The sequence below is a fragment of the Phaethon aethereus genome (assembly GCF_964289735.1).
Source record: "Phaethon aethereus genome assembly, chromosome: W".
Taxonomy (NCBI): Eukaryota; Metazoa; Chordata; class Aves; order Phaethontiformes; family Phaethontidae; genus Phaethon; species Phaethon aethereus.
In genome coordinates, this window is record NC_138581.1 from 3,553,884 (window position 1) to 3,578,687 (window position 24,804).

The following is a 24,804-nucleotide window of genomic DNA, read 5'->3' on the forward strand; positions in this document are numbered from 1 at the left end:
ATTTAATTTTCCCCAGTAATATTTTGGGGACAATCTGTTGGCGCTTATTTTATCCAGCGTGCCATCTCTTGGCTTATAACCCTCTTTGATGTAGCTCATTCAGGGGAAAAATGGCATTACACAGTACCTCAATCACTCAGATGTCAGAGAGGATATCGCGTTTGACTAATCAGGGGAAATTTGGGAAGATTTAGTAATGCCAGGAGACATGACCCACTTTCAGATAAACGCTTTTCAGACAATAGAGATTGAGCTGTATGGTGGGGGAGGGAGAAAAATTCACAGGGTAGAAATAATTATTTATATTTTCAAAAATTTTTTTTATTGTGCTGACTGTTTCCCAGGACTGTTTTTTTTGTTTTGTTTTGTTTTTGTTTGGTTGGTTTTTTAAGAAAAAGAAAATGCTGGCACTAACTGGTTTTCAGCTGATCTGTGTTATCCAGAGGTGACCATCCCCGGGCTGCAGATGCCTGTCACCTTTGGGATCCTCCCTCAGGCACAGGGGGCAGCTGATGGGTGTTGTGATGGAGGGTGTTGGGGAGATGTGGTCCAGCGCGATGTGGCTCTGGTCCAGTGTTGGCTGGGGATGGGAAACCTGGTGTAGGAGTCTGCCTTGGGTGTCCCAGCTCAGGAAGGTGTCCACCTAGTGAAGTGCATCTTAAGCACGTAAAGACGGAAGAATATTAATCCATAAAGTCAGGTTTCTGTGTTTTCTTCATACCACAAACCTCATAAGTGGTTCGCCCTTATTCCTGTATTACTGGGGGCTTCTGGCCAAAATGGCAACAGAAATTGCAGAGATGTAGCACTGTGGTGTTGCAAAACGGTGAGAAAGCCAAACCTGATGCTTAAATTTGTCATATATAAACTTTTTCTTCAAAGACAACAAAAGCAAGTACTCTTCAAGTAGTAACTATATAATTTTCAGTACTGCAAGTTCTGTCAAGCAACTTAAGGCTGCAAAGATAAAACCTTGCACAAAGAAACAGCCACGTGAGCTGAGCAAAACCAACTTAGTCTCCTTAAAACTTCTTATAACTCTCTTATTAAAAATAGCTTTGTAATCCTTCCAGAGCATAGCAACAAAACTTCTCACTTAATTTCATATGGGAGCTAAACTCCAGCTGTATCCTGAGAGTTGCTGTGCTGGTGTGAATGTCCAACGTGATGGAGCAACATTAGAGCCCACCTGAGAGCGGGAAGATGCTCTGTGCTGCATGGATAGTGTTTGGGGGAAAAACTCCACTCAGGATGTGCTGGAACTGCTGCTGGTTTCCTTTAAGGGAGTACAAGTTTTCAACCTTTTCTTGTTATTTTCAAAACCAACCTTTTGAATGATCATTCAGCTGTAGGTGGTTTTTAGTGCTCTCTTTTTGCCTGCAGCCATGGATGTCATTGCTGTATCTTCCACAGGAAAAAACAAACAAACAACAAAAACCCAATGTGCTTGTGTTCTAAGTAGTTCTCTGAATTTTAGGTTAGGGGCCATGTTATAAGCTTCAGGCATCTTTACCAAGCAGGTTAACACTTTCCCCAGGTTAAAGTCTTGTTTCTTCTGCCTTTAAGCTTTGAAGACAGTAGATGGACAGTTTGTTGGGTGACGGTTTTTAATTTCTGTTGGTAAACGCTGCTTTTACATGCTGTTACAGTGATAGCTGGAAGATATGTAGCTCTCGTGCTTGTTCTAAATAGATGTATTTCCTTCACACATACCTCTGGGTATCTGGTGAATTGTTCACTGGGGTATTCATGGGGGCTCCGAACTCCAGATTATGGTTGTGCCTCATGAAATACTCAGGTGGAATTTCTGAAGCATTAACAACGGATGTTGGAGCCCTGATTGAAGTCCATGCGTGATGCTGAGAGCTCCTGTGATCTTTGGGTGACTCAGGAGTGATGGTACCCGGTTGGGCAGGAAGGTGGTCTTGCTGTTTCTGTAAGTACCGGTAATGCTGATGACTGCCTGCTCACTCTCACGTGCCTGGGAAGGAACTGGAAAGTTGGGAAGAGCTAAAATATATCTGGGACCTGGACAAACCTGTCCTGCGGCCAGGCTCAGTTTCAATATAGTTAATTTGTCTGGGAAGGAAGAGGCCATTTTGGAAGGACTTGGCTCCACTCCTCCTTGCTCACACAAAACCTGTGTAATTCGGCAAGTCAGGACAGAGCAAATGCAGTGGCCGAGGCCTGAAAGGGCCAGGCCAGCCGCTGGACATGCTGGAGATGAATGCAGATCTGAACCACAGCTCATAATTTGAAAGCTGAAGAGCTTTTGAAACACTCCGAGAGATGGAAGAGGCCCCTGTCTTACCTACTTTAACCCCATAAACATCTCTGACCCTTGTCTCTTAGGTTTTGCACGTAATTTATATCTGCTTTGAAAGTTGTCTACGGCATTAACGCAGTTGTCCAATGCCCGTGATTCAGGCTTGGAGTAGTCTCTTGGGAGTCATAGCGCCCATCCGAGGGATTCATATTAGATGGTTGAGTTGGGTTGAATTAAGGATGTTTAAGTTTTATGGAAGCAGGCCAGTTAAAAATGGAGACTTTGCTTTTTTCACCCTTAATTTCCAGACAGATCTTAAGAAACGCTGAAGCCACCAGAGAAGCATATGTAGATCTTGTGCTCTGGTAATAAACCTGCAGCGAGGGAGGGGATGGGGCTTCCTTCACCCCATAAGCATTTTCTTGATTGTACTGAATGTGGGCAGCCAAAGCAGGTATGAAAATATGGTAGTGGCCTTTAGGCACTAAGCCAGCCTTGAATGTTTGTGCGGGTGGAGTGTCATGTGAAATCTGGATGTGTCTCTTCAATTACCAGGTGTTGCTGATGCTGGTGGTGATGTCCTGCAGCTACCCACCAGAGCAGTGTCCTTCCCACCAGCACAAGCCTTGCTCGTGGGCTTCTCCTGCCCAGGAGGATGCTGTGAGCTGCCCAAACTAGAGCGCCCTGAGCTCCCCTGTGTGGGGTTAGTGGTGGTTGACCTCTCTACTTCTGTTGCACATCACTTCCACGTGCTCGCTAAACTTCCCACTTTGGGGGATTTAAAGAGTTGCTGGGGATGTCTCTTGCATTTGGTTTCTGCAGATGAGTGTGTGACGCTGGGGATAAATTTACAGTAGCGATAAAGCACGCATTAGGAGTGATAATAAAATTTAACTGCGGTAGCCTGTCTAGCTACTGGAGCAGCCCCTATCCTTCTATTTCGTGACAGGGAGAGATTTACAACTTGTTTTCCCCGGTGTAGGTGCTGAACGAGACGTGGGCTTTGTCCTGTGCGTACAGATCCCGAAGGCAGTTCAGAAGCGTCGGAAGAGCAGGGGAATCCTAGCTCGTGCGCTTTCCCAGCCGTTGTCCCTGGCTGGAAACAGGCAGTGGGGGATGCTGAGGTTTGGCTGTTTCTTTTCAAAGGAAGCCCAGCCTTTTGACAGCGCTTTGCTGGTAGCTGACAGAGGGGAAACTGCTCTGAGAGCAGGCTAAAATATCCTTTAAACAGGTTAAGCTGCTTTCCTGTGAAAAACAGTCCCTTGGGGGTTTCTCAGTGGGACGTCGGCGCTGGCAGCTGAAATGAGCTCAGTTTGTGGCCATGCTGTGCCCATCGGTGACAGCCACGTTGTCCCCTGCTCGTGCATCAGTGCTGTCTTTGCAGACCTTGCAGAGACTCAGGCAGCGTTGGGTTTTGACTGAGATGGCTTCTCCGAAATGCGTTGCACTGGGGCTCAGATCTACATTCCCATGGCTGGAAGCGCCAGCAATGGAGGGAGCATGGAGGTGCGAGGACTTCTGCATCACCTCTGTAGGGGAATGATTGAAAGCATCAAGGAAAAGCAACAGGATGTGACCGGCAGGTCCCTTGGATGTTGGGTTGGGCTGGTTTTGCTCTGTAAGGTTGCCTGGCACATGGCTTTTCAGTGTGATGCAATTAATGCTGGGAACATCCTTTAGCTTCACATCTGGAAGTGACCCCATTTTGCAAATACAGGGAGGACAGGGGTGAGAAGGGAAATGCAAATATTTGCATTTCTGCTGTTGAATCCATCTTGCTGATGCTCTGATAGGACCCGTTCCTCTCTCATTCGAGTGTCTGCTCTTACTAAAGCATTTCTGAATGTACCATTTGTTTACTGAAAGTGTATCCTATCTCCATCGTAGCTGGGAATAGCGAGACTGCGCTCTGACAGTAGTTTTAAAATGCTCTGATAAGGGCTTGCCACCATCCTTGCAGAGAGAGACGGCTTACTGGGGAGCAGCAGGGTGAGAGGTGCCGCGGGGAGCAGGAAAACTGGAGCGGTGGCAAAGGCTGGTTGGTGTTTGGCAGTCTGCTTGCACAGAGGTGGTGAAGAGGGTGAGCGTGGTCTTTAAGTTTGGAAAGCACCGATGTATTGCTCATCTCAATATTCTGTGAGGAAAAGAGGCAAGGGAATGACTTCTCTGATGAAAAATGAATCTTGGTGACTGTTGTATTTACCAAGTCAGTGGTTTGAGGTTATTTTATTCCTTAAACATCCCATACCGGAGTTTGCTATGCCTTATTTTCATGAATTGTATTCCAATAATTATGGTAACTTGAGACTTGCATCTGATATCCTGAAACTTCTGGGGAAATAGCTGTTAGTGACACCTTTGTGGCTTTAGCAGAAAGAGTTGACCCAAGTGAAGAAGTTTGGGATGCGATGGAAACACACTTTCATCTGTTAGCTGAGCTTTGGGTACCTCTGCAAGGGGGTTCGTGGTGCTGCCTCAGTGAGGCCACTGTCCCTGTGGTTGTCCCCGAGCTCTGCCTGCCCTTCTTGAGGTGGTCTGAAAAGCTGAAAGCTTGAATTATGTCTCTTCTGATGTGGTAAGCTGATGAAAAATTCACTCCAAATTCTAATTCCTGCTCTTGTGGCTTCATTTCATAAATAAATAAATGTGTGTGTGCATATATATAAAATAAAAATAACCTTTGCCTCAGAATTTCTACTTAAGAATTGCCCTGAGTTTATCAGAAATTCCATGTTAAATACCTATTGCTTGAGTAAAGGTTTATAATTGTGCTCAAAGCACAATAATACTTGGGTTATTTCTGATGTCATCTAGGAAAGCATGACTTCTGTGTGGTGCAAGCGGTAGAAAAGAAGTGACTCTTGTCTTCCCTAGCCACACCCAGCTGGGGTGAGGGAACCCTTTTCAGTTCCTCCAGGCAGTTTTGACATGTATGGAGAATAACTGAAGTTAAGATCATGAATTTCAGTTTAATCCTGTGGTCATGCTTAATGCTTGTTTGTAACAAACAGAAATTTGCTTCTCAGTAGGTTGGGTGATTGGTTGACCTCTTCTATGGGCAAGGGGTGCCTGTGGTTGTATGTCTGAACAATTGGCTTGATTTGGGGCAATAAGTTATAAAGTGCCTTTAACTGTCCAAGTTGAAGGTTAAAATACCTCAAACCTTTGCAGCTGTGATGTGAAGGAGGAGTAAGGTTGCTCTGGGAGTTTTCACTCTGCATTTCTTAAGCTCTGGGAATTGAGCTCCATGGGTCACGTTTGGCTTGGGGATAGCAGCAGCAGCAGCATCTCTTTAAATTACTGACTGTGATTATCCAGAAATGGAGTCATCATTTATGCTTGGCATACATGGAAGAGCACTGTCTGCTGGTCCCTCCAAAAAGGACCTGTATGTCATTCGTTTATGGGCACCAAAAATATATCATGCCTTGATGGGATCTCTCCTGAGCACCTTCCCAGTGCTGGCCATGCTGCCAATGCCGAGGGGCTGTGGTCCCGTGTCTGGTGCCATTGTGTGCCTGTGCCCTTGACTTTCAAATGACACCAAGTCCTCTGCAAAGGGGAGGCCCTGCAAGGCTGTCTCCTGTGCTGGCATTTGGTTAATGCCCTAGAGCTTGTGCAGCATTTAGCACCAGGTACGTGGGGGAACAGAACTTCAAAACTTGTTTTGGGCAGTTAAAGAAAATTCCTACTAAGAATATATGCAAGAGATTTCATAGACTTGGGGAAGAAACGTTGCAGCGTGCTGCATCATGTTTCATGCCCTGAACGTTGCTTGAGGTTTTGTATGTGTGGGTATGACCGTTTCTGACTCATCTGTTGAACATCCACATTTATGCTGAGACCTTTCATGGGGCAAGGGGCCTTCATCCAGCAAATCTTTCACTTCTGTCCAAATTTGGAACATGGCATGCACTTGAAGATGCTGGGGAGCACCTCACCAGCAACGCCTTAACAAGAAATGCCTGTGAAGAGCATAATGAGTGATTTCTGTAAATTTAATGTTGCTGTTGAGGAGCAGGTGGATGACCGTGATCTCTCTTCTTGTACCCTGTTGAGTTGACAGCCGTTAGGCTTGCAGCAGCCTGTTTTCCTATTAGCTGGTGGGAGGGAGCTGGTGTGGATGCACCATGCTGCGAAAGACAGTAGGATTTCAAAGACTAATTGCTGTGGAACTTGAAACGAGTCTTATTAAGCAGCTATTGTCAAGGTGGGGATGCTAAAAGACTTTGGAAACGGTTCCTAAAATACAAATTTGGACTTGTTGCATGCCAGCTTTTAGGTAGACAAGTCTCTGCTCATCTGCACGTGAGGTTTGAGAAGGCTGGAGAGGGGGTTTGGGGGCTGTGGTGGTGAGGAGGAGCATGCCTCGTCCCCCAGAACTGCCTGATTTTCCACTGTGTTTGGGCAGCTCCAACACGCTGTGCAATTTGGCATTTCCCAGGACTGACACATTGATATGTGCTTCACAGGTTGGGTGGCTATAAACGATGGCCAGGCACGGTGATCCAAACAGGGCCTTTTTTTCCTCAAGAAAGCACCTAAAAGTACTTCTTTGAAAGTTTGCAGGAGCCTGCAATTTCTCCATAGTGTAGGACAGGGGAAAAGACCTTCTAGCCCAAGGGGGAGATGAAAGGGTGGGCAGCTGGAAGGAGGAGCAGCTATGGCAGGACATGTGTTGCTTCAGCTCTCTCTGCCTTTTGTAGATCCCGTCCCCTTCTGAGTAGGGTCCTAAATCACTGCTGCATGTATGGATGTGCGTGACCACTAATTCCCCCTTGGATGCCTTTGGAGGTCCCATGGGACAAACCCATAATGTGAGTGATGCTGTGGGTTATCTGGGGCTTCATGTGCGCCAGTTTGCCCATGGTGGTGGTTGAAGGTAGCAGCACGAGTTCAGGTGTCCCCATCTGGCCACCGACCCGTGGGGTTTGCAGGAGCTCTGGTCTCGGGACTGAATATTTTGTCAGAAAGGGCAGAAATTTTGGGGCTTGGAGCTGGGAACTGTCAGCACAGTTTGCGAAAGCTTTGCTTTCACAGCAGAGTAAACTGGGATAACATAATGTTTTTTTTCAATTTAATTCCCCCCCTACCCCCTTGTTTTATTCATCTACATAGGTCATTCCCTAGAGGAGAGAAAAAAGTCACAATGCAGTGTTTGGTAGAGATGGATCTGAGTTACGGTTTTGTCCTAGCTCGAGTGAGCCACTCTCCATCTCTCAGGCGTTGTCTTCATGCACTTTTAAATCACTGTAACTTTGGGGTGTATTTTCATTTTTTTTGTTGCTTTCCTAATTAATAATCCGTATTTTCCCCACTTTGGATGGTAAGAGTAGGTTTAACTAGTTTTGCTTGAAATCGGTTGTAGTCCTTAAGCTGCACTGGTGGGACCCGGTGACTTCAAGGCAAGTTGTCATCGGCCAAAGTGCGACCATAAATGCATGTCCTTCCCGCAGGGATATGCATCCCTCTGGTGGGAACTGGGTTTCCCCGTCTTGGAGCAAAACCCCTTGGGCCTGAGCTGGCGGATGTGTAGTGGGATGGAAATCCTATAGCTGGGATGTCCCTGGGATGATGCGGTGCTGCTGGTGATGATGGGAAGAGCCAGAGCTGAGCCTTGCCTGGATTGAAACTCTGCACCCGCTGCCTGCTCAGTGCTGCCTGCACCCAGAGGTAGTGTGTAACCACTTGGGAGGAATCAAGAAACGCTCCTGTAACCAGGGAGGGATGTTTAAATGAGTAAATAGATTGTCCTGTTGGGATATGGATGTTGTCCTGTGTGTCAAGCCAAGAGACGCACAACGGAGGGACTTTTGTTAAGGGGATGGGGAAGGAAGAAGTAGCACCTGGTGACTGTGATAGCTTTTTTAAAACAAATTATTTTTATTTTCCCCTTCTGTTTGGGGTGTTTTGCTGTGTGGACACTTCCACGTTTCATCTGCGTGGGAGCGTGTGTTTGTGTGCTTCTGGGGCATCCGCCCTTCTGAGGGGAAGAGATAACCTTGCATTTGCCTAACACATGGGGGACGTTGCAAATCAGGAAGAAATTCAAACCAGAAGGTGAAGGCTAGAAAAGATGTATTTGCTGCTGTGATGTTTTTTTTGTCTGTTTTTAATTATTATTTTTATTTTAAGTGGGTGCAGTTGCCCTTCTTGCAACCCTTCCTCCACTTGGGCAGTCTTCTGCATTTTGATGTCCTTCATTGAGCCTTTCCTGCAGAACACAACACTCTTTTGCTAGTGGCATCACCTCCCAAATCTCCTCCTGTGATTCAAAATTCAGGGGTTGACAGAGATGGTCTTTTCCTCTGTCCTTCCTTATTTAAGCCTTCATCTCCCCTACATTTATTAGAGGAAATTGTATATGGGATTTAGGGGATGGTTTTCCAGGGACCTGCTGTGTGATTTAAATGACATGCTGCAGGATATCAGTGCTGGAAGATCTGGAAAGCCCAAGTCTCAGTATTTTAGCTGGACAGCTGAAGTTATAAGAAAATAAGGAGGAAAACATAGCTGTCTGCCTACCTGTGCTGTGCCGTCCATTTTATATATTAAAAAGGAAACCGTCCTCGGTCTGAGTTTTCTTGGAGATGTGTTTTGTTGAACCAATTTTAACTTAGTGATTGCAAAATCTTGCTTATTGTCTTTGTCTCACTGGGGAGAAGAGACAAAGTGTATACATTAATGTAGAGTAACTCATCATACGAGAGCGCATCTGAGGTCCGGCATATGGACGTCCTGGGAGAAGTGGAGCTGGGTACAAATTGGGTTTCTGAAGACCTGGAAATCACCGCAATGAAATAAAAATGCAAGAGCAGTCCTTCCCTCCAGGAGACTCTTTCTTTGCCCCTCCCCATTCCTAAGCAAATTGGGGTGTATGAATATTTGTTCACCACTTCAAGTATTTTAATCTTAATTATTCCAGTTTTGCCTCTTGACCACTGGTGCTGTTCTCCATGTGTCTAATGTCTCCTTGCTAACAGACGTTATTGCTGGAATTTTTTAATTATAATCTGTAAAACGTTGCTTGCTTAAATCCTTGGTAATCAATTTGTTTTCCTTCAGTTGCTTAGCAATAAAAAGATGCAAAGGTGGCCTGGGGGTCTTTCTAGCACACCCCTCTGGTTAGAAAGGGCTGAGGAAATGCCCCATAAATACAAGTATAGGTCAAAACCTCTTTGAATTAAGCAAGCACGGAGCGATGCTCCAAGAGGGGTTTTAATGCATGAGTTCTGGAGAAGTGAGGGATAACTATACAGGTTGGTTAATCCAATTACTTCTTTCTGATATGATTGAAAATCCAGTCTGGTGGAGAGGTTGCTTTGCAATTAAAGGTAGATTTTGGTAGTGCTGTTTGGTCATGGCAGTGCCTGGTAGGGAGGACAGCTGAGCGCCCGAGCGGGGAGCGAGATGGCATGTACCCTGGATTTCGGAAGATGCCACGTGTGGTACCGCAATTACAGCCCAGAAGCGGCCACTGGTTTTAATGTTTCCAGTTAAAAATCCTGGTGTCACCGGGCTGCATCCCGTGGCTGGGGCTGCCCTGTGCCGCTGAGCTGAGCTCCAGGACCGTTTTCATATAAAGTCATTTAATAGAGGGTGGTCACTGCACCAGGGAATGAACATGCTTATGAGTTTCCCTAAAGCATCACGAGGCTACGTTATAGATAAAGGACTGTGAAAACCTGGTGCGAAAGGCCATTTTAAACTACTTAATTAAAACCCAAAGGCTATTTTTTAACTACTTTTTTTAATAATCAACTGTATATGGTGTATATTGAGCATGTTTTTGGATCCAGCCTATGTTCATCAAGGTGCTTATGTGGAGTTCGGATGGAAAACAGGACTGAGAAGACAAGATTACACGACAGCACTGCTCAAGGTTTTGATTAGTTGCGAATTAGGCAAGAGAAGGGCAATTAATGCCAATCAACAGGGATTTGCAGAAAGTAGCCTGGAAGGATTTAACTTTTGCAATATGACAGGCTGTTTGGTGGAAGTCGTGCTATGGAGACACTTGACCCCTGCACGGGGTTTTTAATTAAAAAAGTGAAAAAAAAGTCTGTAAAACCCCAGTAATCCCTACTGGAATAAAGAAAACTGGCTACATGGCGGCGTTAGAACTGACAGGGTCTCATCCTGATTCCCCTTGGAGCCCGGGTCAAGGATTTTTTTCTTGATCCTGTGCAATGTGGCAATTTTCTTTATCAAGGACTTGGAAGAAGTAGTAATGAGCACCAGAGGAGCTGGGTTGGCGTGTGGCCCTGGGGTGTAGCTGTGAGCACCCCATGGGTGCTGGACCCAGGGGAGATGCTTGGGAAGGGGGTGTTGAGCCCCCTGCTCCAAACTGCTGCTGTCCTGATGACTGCAGCAGTTCCAGGAGGAGCTGCAAGTCCACGTGCATGATTATCTGGGTTGGCTTTAGCACTGGCCTTTGCTTCCCCAGGGACTCTGCAGTGACGCAGGGGGTTTGCAGAGCATCCCTCTCTCTGGCAGCGTGGCAGAGGCTGGATGGAGATGGTAAGCATCTTCTAGAGCTGAGCCAGGCCCGTTAGAAGAGAAATTCGGCGCTTACTGGGGCTCCTAGGGGTGGAGATGCCCTGCTCCTGGTGATCGGGGGGACGGGACCTGGAGAAAGGTCTCCCACACAGCAGACCGGTGGCTGGCATCTTGGTGTAGCTCTAATGCTGGTGAATATTCAGTTTTGGAGGGGCTTTGTCAGGGTTTGTAGCAGATCCTCCAGTGGAGCATGTGCTTTAAATCCAGGCTTGGACATCCAGAGGGGCAGCCCTGCTTTGTACCCTGTCATTTCATCAGGCTCCTGGCCGCATCCTCGCAGCAGGCAGCTGCCTGTCCCTCTGCCAGCTCTCAGCCTTCGCTAGTGCTGCTTCAGAGCAACCAAAGGCAAAAGGGCTCCTGTGCTCAACCTGACGCGAGGCTGGAGACTCAGCGCTGTCGAAGGAGACGGGCAGCGAGACCTCAAGTGCTGCCAGCTCCGATTAAACAGGCAGAACTCTCCTCCCATAACATCTCGGGCCTCTGTGAGAGGGTTCGTTAGCGGTGATGCAGGTGATAACGCACACCCCCTGCGAGTGAAGTCTTGTTGACCCTGGCAGAGAGGTTTGGTTTTGTCCTTTCTTAAGGAGTAGAGTAGCAAAGTAAAAAATATGAGACTTGTTGCACTGCCCAGAGGAAATCCTGGGATCGCTCCCCGGCCCTGGAGGGACTGCTCTTCCCCCACATTTAAGACCGAATGGTTTGTTTGCTCTGTCCCACAGCACCCGGGGCTCTACCTGGTTTTGCAGCATCTAATGACTTATTGCAAGAGGGATTTTGCATTTCAGCCCGTTGCTGCAGTGAGAGCAGGGTTGCTGAGACCTTGGCACCGAACCTGTCAGTCTTAATTAAGCCTGCAGTAATGAGCACCGCTGAGATGCCATGGAAGAAATGGTAGGGGAAAGGATGGGAAGACATGAGTTGGCTGTTAGTTACATGTGAGACTATCGATTACTCCTGGAAATCACCCTGGAAATCACATTTAATTAAAGTAAAGCCTTCAAGCACACCCCTTGTATTTCTATCCTGGTATCGGGGATCGCCTGCAGCCCCAACTCCCCTCGGTGCTGGTTTTATCTCTCTTGGTGAAATGAAGCTGTTGCAATGATGAACCGAAGCCTTTTAAATGCCTGTTCATTAGAAAAGCTGCTAACGAGCCCGTGGATAAATGCTGCAGATGCTGCTTGTCCGAGCAGCTGAGTACTGCTCAGCTGCTGTGACTCTTTATGCAAATCACCATCTTGAGTTAATTTGGGCAGGGCAATAAAATTCAGCAAAGAGAAATAGAGCAGATTTAGTGCTGGTGGGAGACGTGAAGCCATCCATCAGCATGACAGCTCTTCAGGGGAGAGGAGAACATCCCCGTACCTAGGAGGCATCAGCAAAGCACGTGCTTTGCTAGCTCAAATCCAGCGACTCCTGCAGCACTTTGTGATGAACAGAGATGCTCCCCAAATTTTGGGAGCCCTGCCACGATGGGGGCACAATCTGGGTGTGCATTGGTGTGCTTTCCCTGTGCTGACGAATATGAGGATTCTGAGGCACGGCGTAGGTTATGCTCATCTGCCGTGGCCTGGCTGTTCGAGTTTGTGCATTTTTATCAGCCCTGGGAAATGCCCAAATCACTCGTTCTCATGATGAGTTACTAGAGATGCTTCTGCAGTGTGCCACTGTCTTCCTCTTTGCATTTAACACTCTCAGCAAGTTAGTGTTTGCCTTCTGTAGCTCGAAATGACCTTTTTTTGTGTTTTTTAACAAGTAAAACACAGTATTATTTTTTTGACCTACCCTTTGAGCATGATATTGGGGTCATGTGTGTCTGTTGCTGTGTGTTGAAATGTTGATTTGCCAGTCACGACCTCTCCTTGCAGCCTTTTTGGGTGTTTATGGTGATGAAGAAGTTTTTGTGATGAGAAGTGGGTCTTTTCCTGTTAGAGGTCCTTGCCGCGGGTGGATGCTCTCTGGCCAGCCTGGGGAAGCTGGGCTCTTGCACGGTGTCCCAGCATCGGGTACTGGTGCTTCAGAAATCAGGCAGTGGAGGGGTGTGCGGCACTGGAGCATCCCTGCCTGCTCTGTACCAAGCGGTGAAACCCCCTGCCATCCCCTCCTGAGCGTCGTGAGGGTTTGCCAGCCAGCAGTACCCGGCCACAAAAGGAGAAGCCAGCCTGGGGTGAGACGCAGGGCTCAGTGGGTCCCGGAGTCACAGCGGGGCTTGGGGAGCTCTGACCTAGATACGGGCTTTGCTTGGCTGTCAGGCAGGGGAGGAATCGCTCCTGGGATGAAAACCTCGTTCAGAGGATGGGAAAGGGAGGATTACTGTTTGCCGTCTGCCCTGATGTTCAATATTGTAAATAATAATAACAGCGAAGTTAATGATCCGCAAGTCCCTTAACAGCGAGGTTTTTGCCCGGCTGCCGAAGTGCCTCGCCTGCGCCTTGCTGTGTCACAGGCGAAGCAGATTTTTCTCCTGAGTCACTGCCAAGTGGGGCAGAAGAGTGTTGTTTTTTTTTTAAGGCTGCAGAAGCTCAGGAGAGCCCTTGGAGCCGGTGCCTTTCCATGCCATCCTGCCGACGGCACCCATCGAGCGGCCCTTCCCAACACCAACATGTGCGGCGCTTTGCACAAGCACGTTTAGCACAGCTAAATAAATTATTTATAAATAACCATAAATAACCACCTGTTAATCATGGGGACGTGGGATCCTGCTGTGGTAGGCGTAATGCCAGTGGATGGGCAAAAATACAGCAGCGAGCCCAGGACTGCACGCCCGGTGTAAGTTAATGAAGAGAAGTTCGTTTGCTTTAGTGTGGAGCTGGAAGGGGATGCTGCTTGCATCCATGCACAGTGGCTGCAAGGAGAGTCCTGTGTTTTTTTGCTGCAAAAGCCTCTTTAAATTATCGCCGTGGAGTTATCTTTAGTAGTGGTTTAAAAAAAAAAAAGGGAAAAGAAAAATGACACCCAAACCCTGAATTGTGCTGACCACTTTTACTTTAAGGTAGAGTTTGTATTTTGCTCTTTTTATGTGAGAAAAGCAAAGTTTGTGAAAACTTTAATTTTCATAATAGATGGCTTGTGAGAGCTGCAGGGTAGTTATTGGACTGTTTCAAAGTACGCTGGTTAACCAGTCACATGCTGTATATATAAATGTAAATATTCTTGGGGAAGCCGGGACTGAAGCTCATGCTGTTTCCTCTTTCATAGGTGTTTTTGTCCTCTTCAAGAGCATCCAGTAATACTGGATCACGTTATTTCTTGGAACAATATAGAATGAGGTTGGCAATAGGCCCACTGCAAAGAGGGAAACATAGAAATGTGATTGCTTTGTAAAGAAAAATATACAGATATTTGTTCCAATCTCCACCCTGTTCTTAGATGACTGTCATGGTTTAACCCCAGCTGGCAACTAAGGTGTACATCACTGTCTCTGGCTTCTACTGAAGTCCTTTCATAAGTTCTTCTTAACCTGCATGGAAGAACCTTGGTCGTGAGAGGCTATATCTTAATCTTCGTTACCGAATTCCTAATTGCTAGGCGGTTGGTGCTATTGTATTGCCAGTATTGTGGGTTTTCTGCCGTGCTCTCCCTCTGGCTGCAGTCCTGTTGGAAGGATGTCCCTGGAAAAGTGTCCTTGACCCAGGAGCAGTGAAAACTCCCGGGGGTCAACTGTGAGTATTGCCATTCCTGAAATAACTCAGGGGATTAAAAGCCAATAATAGTAAAGATGGATTTGCTGACTTCCAGCTTGCCGTGAAGACTGTTGCAAACACCAAACAGCCCAGACTAAACTGAGATAGCTCATTTTAAAGCATTTTAAGCTTTTTTTTTTAATTTAATGGAAGATTATACTCTGTCCACATAGAGGTGTAACTCCCGTGCAGACCAGCGTCTCTTCCCGCTGTGATGGAGCATCCACTGAGCACATCGCCCAGAGTTTGCTGGGAGTGCCTTTGGCTGGCACTGAGGGCTTCCAAACAGCAAAACAAAACCTGCCTCTTCTCATTTAATGTTGGTTTTAATCTGCATCTGCAGCCTATTAAAATCGAAATCAAATCAGGAGGTGGGAATTGAATTTATTAAGCTTCTGCTTAATCTGGGTGGAATAATGCAAGAGGCTGTGAAAGTGCTGGATTGCTTTGGTTTATTGGGAATCTGGTTTAAAAAAAAAAAACCCACAAACAAAAGCAACACAAAAAAAACCCCCAAAACAGATTTAAAAAAATTTTATGTTCCTCTTGAGAAGCTGAGTGTGTGGAGCTATTTCTGATTAATGCTAACACCATGTTCAAAGATGTCCTTGAGGATTAAAGAAATGCTTTTCTTCCTGCCCTCCCGGGTGGCAACGCTGGAGTGTTGGGAGGTTAAGTGATTTGCCCAGGGTTGTGTCTCCCGAGCCTGAAGTCAGGCTAATCCTCCAGTCCCGCTGCTTTGAGGTAGACCCGCCTGCCCTCTCCCTTCATAACAAGCTCCTCCAGAAGATCAAGAGGTTGTTAAAGCTGATGAAGCCAGGACGTGGTGTATAAAGTGGAGCAATTATGCCAGAGGTGAGGTTATTCAAGTAGAGGTTGACAGAGATGCTCTCCTCCTGCCCGGGTGTGTACCTGCCTGGGAGCACGGTTTTGGGGAGCTGGTGGCTCTCATCTATATGAATTTAATCGGCAAACGTATGGCGTGTGGAGCCGCTTCGGAGGGAGCGGGTTGCAGAAGCTGGAGGCAGGGAAGGCAGACGATGTGAGCATGGTTCTCCAGCGTGCCCCCACCGCCGGCTGCCTCCAAGCCTCGACGGGTTTTAATTAAAGCTCGCTTTGTAAAGATCTAAGAATGACAAAGCGCTTTTATTTCAGCGCTGTACGGTTTGACGTACTTGGGATTTATGGGTGAAAGAGAAGGGTTGGGTGCGGGTTTGTGTCGCAGCCTGCCCTGCCTGGAGGGTTGAGCGCTTGCGTCTCTGCTGGAGCACGGCAAGGAGGGGAGGATGGTGCAAATGCACAACAACAAAAAAAAGGTGGTGCCCTTTTTGGATGTGTGTGTGTGTGCATGCACGCACGAGAGGACAGCATTATAGATGCTTGGGGAAATGCATTCACAATTCTAACAGCCCGTGGCTGTTTAGCCGGATGGGAAGGGCGGGCAGTGCTTGTGCTGCAGCAGCAATTGCATTTGGCATCTCCCAGATGGGGAACGAGTTACCCGCAGGGCTCCTGAGACCTTGCAAACACCTATGTCGTACTGCCTTCTGTACTGCATGATCCCTTGCACGTGAGTGTATACACAGAGTCTTGGAAAATGAGTTTCAATGTTAAAATTCTGTGGTTTTGCAGTCAGGGCAGCTGACGGGACGTGAAGTCTTCCACCATCAGGTTGTAAGTCCATCCCCAGGCAATGGATGCTGAGAGCTGCTGCCCTCTACCAGTAGTAGAGGTAGCAGTGGAGGTAGCAGCATCTCACCTGCGTGTTGGATGGCTCCTGGCCATGGTTGGCGATGAATGGCCGAGAGGGGCCGATGTGACCTCTTACTGCTGCTGGAGGTGGACCCAAATTTCATCCACCAAAGCGTGCACAAGCATCACCATGATTTTTGGGTTGCTTTGGGGTCAACGTGCCCCCTCTTTCCATCCATCTGTCCAGGCAGGTCCATGGCTCAGCCCGGCCCTGTGCGCAGGTGGAGGATTTGCAGCCAGGACCAGCAACATCTTGTTTTTGAGGCTGCCTTGAGCCAGGTACATCCTGATCCCCAGCTATTTTGGGCATTTCTAGAGTGTGTTTGATCTCTATTCTGCCAGGGGAGAGCTGGCACCGGACGAAACCGCGGTGGTGGGGATGAAAAGGCAGGCAAAGGCGGTTCGCAGCAGGGGCGAGAGCTGCAGCAACGGTCCGCAAAGCCCTTCCCATAGTGTCGGAGCCTACAGAAACTGGGGCGAGGAGAGCTGAGTGATGCATCGCCAGCTGCACCTACTCCTTGTTCATAGTCCAACTAAAGCTGGGGCTCCTGACCGGTGCTGCAGGGATGTTGCATCTCTTGCCATGCTGCTTGCTGGAGAGGATGGGGGAGGTTGGGCTGGGGGTCCTGAACCTCATGGCAGGGAAAGCACCGAAGGCTTGTGGGGTGCTAGAGATGTTGTGCTGAGAAAAGTCTATTTATTTTATTTTTTTCCCCTCCCTGATAAAACTGCTGTTCTGGCAGTAGATTTGTTTAGCTCCATTAACATCCAAGGGTTCCCGCTGTTCTAGCTATTGAGCAACTCTAAAAATAATTACATACGATACATATAAAAATCTATTGCTTTTCAGCCGCAGAGCAGGCTGTTAGATGGCTGCTGCTTTAACTCTTGGGTCGCTTCGAGCGTTACTTGGCCGTTGCGTGCTGGGGGTTTGGTTTTAAGATAAGGGACAAAGCCATCTTTGCTGGACGCACGGTGCTGGTGTCACTTGGATTTGCTGTGGTTTCCCCCCAACACCTTGTGTTTTGTGTAAGAATAAGTGTATGTAGATCTCACTTCAATCAACAGGAGGAGTTGGGGGGTTACATGCCCCCTCAAATGCCAATAAGTAAGTCATCACTAAAGGGTTCCTGTAAACTCTGTGTTGGCTGGCTAAGTCCAGTATCAGGATGGCTTTATGGGACCCTGTCCAGCAAAAAAAGCCTGAATCAAGGTGACTCCTTGCAAGGACGGAGCAATTTTGGGTTCCTTGTTCTCAGGACTGTGACCCGACAGCCCCATGAGCAGGGGAACTGGTACCTGTGCTGGCAGAAAGAAAGGTGGATGTAGGCGCTGAGGGAAGCCCATGCGTGGAGGTTGCAGCATCACTGCTGGGCCTGCAGTGCCTGTGTCCCAACTCCTGAGAGCAGGTACTGGAGGTCTCGGCACAGCAACAGTCACTTGCTCGGCGTGAAGGAGTGCTTTTACACAGCCTGGGGAGAGTATTTATCTCTGCATCGTAAAAGCACATTAAATTTCTCTAGCAGGAGGTGGTGTGGCTCCGAGTAACGCCATAATCTTGATGGGTGTGGGCGGCTCTGCTCGCTCTTGGGTTTGTCCCTTCATGGGCACTTTGGCTGGGCTGTACGAGTCCACCTTTGGGATTTCCTCTTGGAGGCATAAGGGTGGCCCGAACTTTGGAGATGCTAAAAAGGTTCAATGTTGCATCTAAGCATTTTTCTGGAGCCTTGAAGCCTGTTTGCAGGTTTGCCTCCAACCAAAGTTGGCCTTGGTGTCTCCTATTGCCTGCTTAACTCCATGGTGCTGGGTTTGGGTGAGGGCTTGCTCTGTGGGAAGCAACCTGTCACTGTTTTGTGCAAAAGAAATACGCCTTGGTGTACAGCCTGCTGGGGGGAATTGCATTCTTTCATAAAAGCTTCTAGAAGGTTGTTTTGTGTGTTTTGTTTTTTTTTTCCCAGGGAAATTAAATTTCACATTTACCTTGAATCTCTAACCTGCTTTGTTAGATTGGTAACAAGCCAGTGTACACCTCATCCAGGAGAAGCCTGATTGAAAGTCTGATTGAAAATCAGACTTCTGGTCTATAATTTACCCCAAAACCTAAAATAAGAATTTTTTTTTTTTGGACTGAAATAAATGGTTTAGCTGCACTGACTTTACAATGAGTGTGGGACTGTATCCACGGTGAATTAAATTATTTATGATTTAATTTCCTGAGGTTTCTGTGTGTTTAAGCTTTTTCTTTATTTTTCCCCCTTTCTCCAGTACACTAGGGTTTGGATTCCTGACCCTGATGAAGTTTGGAGATCGGCAGAAATTATCAAGGATTACAAAGAGGGAGATAAAAGCCTCCATCTGAAACTTGAAGATGAAACTGTAAGCTTTTGAATGTCATTATTCTTTTCAGTAAATCAAAGCTTCAACTTAATGTGTGAAGAAGCCTGAGCCATCTCATATTTTTTAGAAAGTATTTTAAAATGTGTTTTCTTGCCTTGACACTTCCAGCTTTTCCCTGCCCGCTCCCTCCCCAGATACTTGTGTTAAAGTAGGTTGCAAGAAAAGCCCTTGACCTCTCTCATCTCTTTTTCATCCCCTGGCAAAATTGTAATAGTCTGTGATATCAGAATATTTTTTTTTTTTTAATAGCAGCAATATGTTAGAAATATCAGTTTATGCTTTTTGCTGCTCAACAAATTGGAAAGAGTGTGGCTGGTAGCATATACTCAAACTTGGCTACCGATGGAAAAGTCACAGAGAGCGCAGGAGTGACTGCTGTGCAACAGCTTTCTCCGTGCCTTAGTTTTTCTTGTTAAGTATAATCTTATGTGAACTCCTTTTTTTTTCACCCTCATCTCTTAAAAAAATAAAAAACATCTCTAAAAGACAAAAACGAGAAACCCATTTAAATGTAGATGTGTTTTAGCAAGCGCTGCTTTCAAATGCACGAACAGCCCAGGCTCATGGCACGTGTGCAGCCGGCGATAAATCATTCCCAAAGCAGGATGGAGGCTGGGGAGCAGCAGCTGCTCTCTGTCCTGCACAAAAACCTCATGGGGTGGGATGTCGGGTGGCAGCGGGACACTGCAGATGAAGTCGACGGTGATGTTTATATGGACTGCAGAATTTGGGTGGTTTATGGGAAGGGAGCAGCCATGCTACCTGCCCACCACGAGGTGCATTTCCCACATGTGGTGCCTGGTGTAGCAGGAAAAATAAATACATTTTTCATGAAGAATTCCCGCTAAATGAGCTTTCTTCACTGAGCAGATGGGATTTCCTTAATTGTCTGGAGGATGAACTGCCATGTAGTTAAAAGGGTTAATAGAGGCCACTTTCTCCAAATTGAAAATGCTCTGAGGAGGGTGAGTAATTAATGTCCCCTGCCAGCCGACCATTTCCATACTGCTGGGAATATTTTCACCCTATTACTTAATGGGAAGATGGAGAACGGGAATGAGAGATGCCCGATTAGGCTGTTCATCAAAACAATTCTTCTTTCGGAGCAGCAAGCATGGGCTGTTTGCAGTATGTGAATGTGCCAGGTTTGCAAAGAAAGTCATTCACGTTGAAATCTGCGCTCAGTGCATGGTGCTGTTGGCTCTTCCTGGGTCAGCCCTGGCTGCGGTTGCTGTCCTCCCCAATTTGCTCTTCTAGCATAGGGCAGCTTTCTGAGGAGGGTAAAGAATGGATGATGGTCTTCTCGGAGATGCTTTTTTCCCCTCTGTGGTGATAAATCTGAATGAGGAGATGCACAGATGCCACCTCGCTGTCCCTTGGAAGCATCAAGCATGTTCTTGTAGGACCATGAGTCACTGCCATTTGCTTCTTGGTGAGCTCCCTGCCCAGTAGGCCTGTGGTTGGACCTCCTGTATTTGCCGTCCTGTGTCTATCAGTCCCTGTTCTAAGTCATATCGGTCATCATTTGAGCATACCTTTTTCTCTAATGACATGATGGTCGTGACTATGCGCGTGGTGAGGCACTGGAACAGGTTGCCCAGAGAAGTTGCAGATGCCCCGTCCCTGGAAGTGTTCAAGGCCAGGTTGGACGGGGCTTTGAGCAACCTGACCTAGTTGAAGATGTCCCTGCCTGTGGCACAGGGGGTTGGAACTAGATGATCTTTAAGGTCCCTTCCAGCCCAAACCATTCTGTGATTCTGTGATGCTTTGTGCTCATGATGCACGCATGATGCTCACAACGGGCATGTTTCTACCGTTCCAGTCATTCCACACAGTGGCTTCTCCCTGCTTCCCAGTGGCATCTGATGCCATAGGGATGACCCTCGATGCAGGTTTTTTACGTTGTTTTTCTCTTGCTCCTAAGGCAAGAAGATAGAAACCTTGGAGAAACCAAGCAACAATGCTCTCAAGCCTTTGCAAGAAACTAGTGACAGATGTGAAAAGCACTACAGACTTCAACTCAGGGGCAGCTTTCATGAGCAGCACTAATGGGTGCCCTTTTTGGGGTGCCCAGCAGAGATGGGTGCTTGGGTGCAGGTGGGTGCCCATCTCATCCACAGCAGCTCCTTCCTACCACTTGTGGTGCTTGGACTGCCAAAGGACATTTACACATATTGCTGAGTGCTGATGTCTTCTTTTCTGGTTGAGATCTTCAGCAGGTTTAGTACTTGGGGGGAGAGGGAGTAAGATTTTCTTTTTTTCTCTTTAATCTGGATATTTCCCTGGAAACCGCAGGGGCTAAGAAGTCCTGCAAGGTCTAGCCTTTTTGTACAGCTGAGTTTAGAATCAGCAACATTACAGTACAAGGAGATTAAAGGATTACTAGGTGGTGTAGATGGTAGCTTAATAAGCATGTCACTGTTACAGTGAAACACAGGAACATCTCATTTTGTGGTTGTGCTAACTGCGGGTGCTCCCAGGGACCCCTGTTTGATGATCTTCCATGTGAAACCCTGCCTGGACCCAAGTCACGTTGGGCTGAAAAGCTTTAGTGAAGGGAAACAGTGCATGTGTGCACCGATGGAGATACTACGCATACAATTCTTTGGGGGTTTTGAAGCTGTTGAAAACCTTTTGTTCCTGACAGCCAACATGCATTACCCAACTGTTCAGTGATTCTCATTTGTCCCTGTGCTTTAAGTGAATGTTCGTGGATTTTGTGGTTTCTGGCTGTGCTCTGTATGCAAGAGTACTCCTGAATGAAGAGCTGATTTTTAAATATCACAAGGGATCCCTGGTGTGTTTGCCATTAAGATGTGAGACTAAGTGCAAACTCTTGAAAATTGGCATGGCAATGTGGAATTGGAGTATAAAACAAGCCTGAGGTTGTCAGATGTGCTGTGTGAACCTGTCCTTGTGCTCTTGGGTCACCTATTCCTGTGCTCTTTGCACAGGCAGTGATCCAGTGCCAGTGCAATGGTGGTGGTGTCCTTTTGCTTGCAAACGGGGATTCTTCCCTTCTGCTGGGAGCTGAGCATCGGGACCCCTTCCCGAGACACCCTTTGGGAAGCAACATCACAGGCAATTTCTTTCTTCCTCTGCTGTAAAGGGAAAAATTACACTTTTTCTTTAGTTGGTGGCTCTGTTGTTCATTGGGGATGAGTCAAAAATAGTTAGCATATGGGCAGCCGTATGCTTCAACGGCATAACCTGACTCTTCAGATATCGAAGCAGCAGGGACTCCGTGTTTCTCCATGTCCTTTTCTGCCTGAAGGTGTGTAAGATTTTGAGTATGAAAGTAACTTGAATTAAAAACGAGTTGAGAAATCACTCTGGTGGGAAGAATATGGTCTAGTTTGAAATGAGGCTGCTTTTCAAAGAGCATGAAGATGCTTAGATCAGATGAAGCTGTGGTTTTCTGTATGGTACCTGTTAGTAACCTGCTTAGAGCTGGCTAAAGGCTATTTGCCCCAAGGCTGGTCTGAAAATAACTCGGTTATGCTTGGGTTGGTGCTTGTGGACCATCAGTTTCCACCAGGGCCATCTGTGGGCCAGCTCAAAGCCATTTACCAAGGGGATGATGTCACCTGGTAGCGTGTCATCACGGTCTCTATAACATTTAGCATATAAGGGGTTTTCATCTCATTTAGAGCAGGATGTGTAAGTATTTTATGGTATCAACATGGAGTTATGCTTGTATAAGTTATAAGCATTAAAGGAGCTGTTGTGTTTTCTGCTCTCATGTTCCTCATGTGTGTCTCTTCAGCTCTACGAATATCCTATTGACCTCCAAGGAGATGACCTGCCTTTCCTGCGCAATCCAGATATCCTGGTGGGAGAGAATGACCTGACGGCTCTGAGCTACCTGCACGAGCCCGCAGTCCTCCACAACCTCAAAGTCAGGTTCCTTGAGTCCAACCACATCTACACATACTGTGGTGAGTGTCCAGGCTGCCCATTCAGCTCCTGGAAAGCAGTGTGTTAGAGCATGTCCACCTACAAGTATCCTGAGACCACAAGCCAGAGACTATGACATGAGGAAGGTCAGAGGGCTGTGAATTTAGGGTGGGTGGGAGACACGAGTGTGTGACAACAAGCTTTAGGTTGCAAAACCAGAGGTGGTTTTTGAGGGTTGGTGTACTGTGAACTTCCTGAGCTCCTGGTCCATGTATGTAACTCTTGCTGGAAATGTCTTGCCAGATGAGTTTGAGGCCAACTTTGCATGAGCTTGGCAGTCTATGGGGGGAAAAAAGTAGGACGTAGCAAACTGCTGGAGAACAGTAGTGTCCCAGAAAGATGCAATCCAACTGAGAAATGTCCATAGTGGGTTTTCCTCCTGAAAGGCTGCAAAAACACCTTGCTGCACTGCTGTTGCCTTTCTTTTCTTGATGACTTTGGGAGTTGCTGAACTCTTAAATTCAAAGCAAAAAGAGAGTAGGTGTGAACTTGGGTTTATCATTCCTGGGAAGGGTGGTCTGCCAAAACCATTCAAGACAGCAGTTTCCTGAATGGACAGCAACAAACTGCAACCTCAAAACAGAGGAAGAAGGCAGTTCAGCCATTTTTACTCAGTTACCTTGGAGAATATTGGATGTTGAACCCTCTTGCTGGCACTCCAGATGACCTTGCTAGCAGTGATGCAGACTAACGATTTTCTGAGCGGTGAGTTGCAAGATTTCGGCGAAATGCGTGGGACTGTTTGTGTGGCAGGGTTAACGGCTGGTAGGTACAGCTATGATTAAGTGCTGCAACTTTTGCTGAGGAAATGCTTGGCAGGAGGAGACTCTTTAGAGTAACACCCTTGAAATACGTTGTCTTAGCAGGTAATAGTGGTGACTTTACACATCATTACAAATTTAAAGGAATGTTAGACTACAGGCATAACTTGCAGCCTTTTGCTGCTGCATGTGTGCTCCCAGTCAGCTGCAAGCTTGCTTTCATCCAAAATCAGTGAGGTTTCATTAGTGCAGCTTCTTGCGAAGGTTTATGATAATTCTGAGCACAGCATCGCGTTAATGAAGGTGCATAGGTTCAGGCTTAGCCATTTGGGCTTAGCAAATGCAGGTCTAGCTACAAAGCACTGTGCAAGGTGCAGCGTACCTTGTGCTCTGGCTATAAAGTAGTTGAGAAGGAAAGTGCTTATCTGGCAGCAGGCGCTGAGGCTACTACTGCTCTTCAGCTCGGTGTGCGTCGTGGCTGCAGGCATGTTTTCGGGGTGACGAAAGGAAAGAGATGTGTGACTTTAAAAGAGCCAAGATGCAAACAGATAGGAGCAGGGCATGGTGAGGTGGAGCTGTCGGGTTGATGTCCCACGGAGGCAGGTAAAGTCACTTAGCTGACCTTCACCTTTCGTTGCAGGTTAAGCCATGCTGGTGTTTGCTGCAGGCTGAGAGTTCCTGTGCTTTGCTGTAATTTGAGTGTGCCTGAGCCCTGATTTGGCTGGGCTGGGAGGGCAGCACCCACTCCCAACCAGCCATGTGCTCTCCGGAGCTCCTTACAATAACAATTTAAACTTGTAAAACCTGAAGGTACTTTGGAGGTGGAACTTGTGAGCGCCTCAGTTTTGCAGGGTGCGGACCAGCTCCCTCGAGCACGCAGGTAGCACCATGCATGGCTTTGCCTCTCATTAATTCCTGGGCTCACTGCCTCCTCCAGGCAGGCACGACGTTCCTAGAGCTGGAGAGGAAAGAGACATTAAAGCTTTAATGCAGGCTCTGGCATTCCTTACCTGTGACTTACGCATTTCATTTTGATTTGAGTACATTCTTTGTTATGAGCTTTTACTCAGAACTTAAGACGGGGAAATCTGGGATATTTGTTTGGGTCTAGCAGAGTTTTGATTGCATAGGAATTGCTTTTCTGAAGTGATGGCTCAAGCACTGTTTAGCTCTTCTTCTCACTCCTCCTGCAAAGTCTGGCTTCACACAATGAAGATTATTATACATTTGCTCTTCTAACCAGTTTCCTGTGCCTACTCTGTAGCTGTACTGGAGCTTATAGCTTTGCTATCAAAGCATAGCATTTTGAAGGAGATGCTGAGATAAGAATTAGGAATCCTTCCCTAGTCCCTTCTCATCCTTTTTTCTTTTCCCCTCCACGCATCATATTTAAAAAAATTGATTGAAACCACTAACGTAAGTCCTGAAA

The 24,804-nt window shown here is 47.0% G+C and overlaps 1 protein-coding gene across 1 annotated transcript in view; it reads left to right on the forward strand.

The window, feature by feature from the left end:
• LOC309415260 (unconventional myosin-Vb-like) overlaps positions 1-24,804 on the forward strand; it is a gene marked incomplete at its 3' end in the record, with an annotated part of 151,344 nt that overhangs the window by 12,191 nt on the left and 114,349 nt on the right. The window contains exons 2-3 of the mRNA XM_082012727.1: positions 18,526-18,636; positions 22,424-22,595. Coding sequence (XP_081868853.1) covers positions 18,526-18,636; positions 22,424-22,595 — 283 coding nt within the window. The remainder of the gene's footprint in view (positions 1-18,525; positions 18,637-22,423; positions 22,596-24,804) is intronic.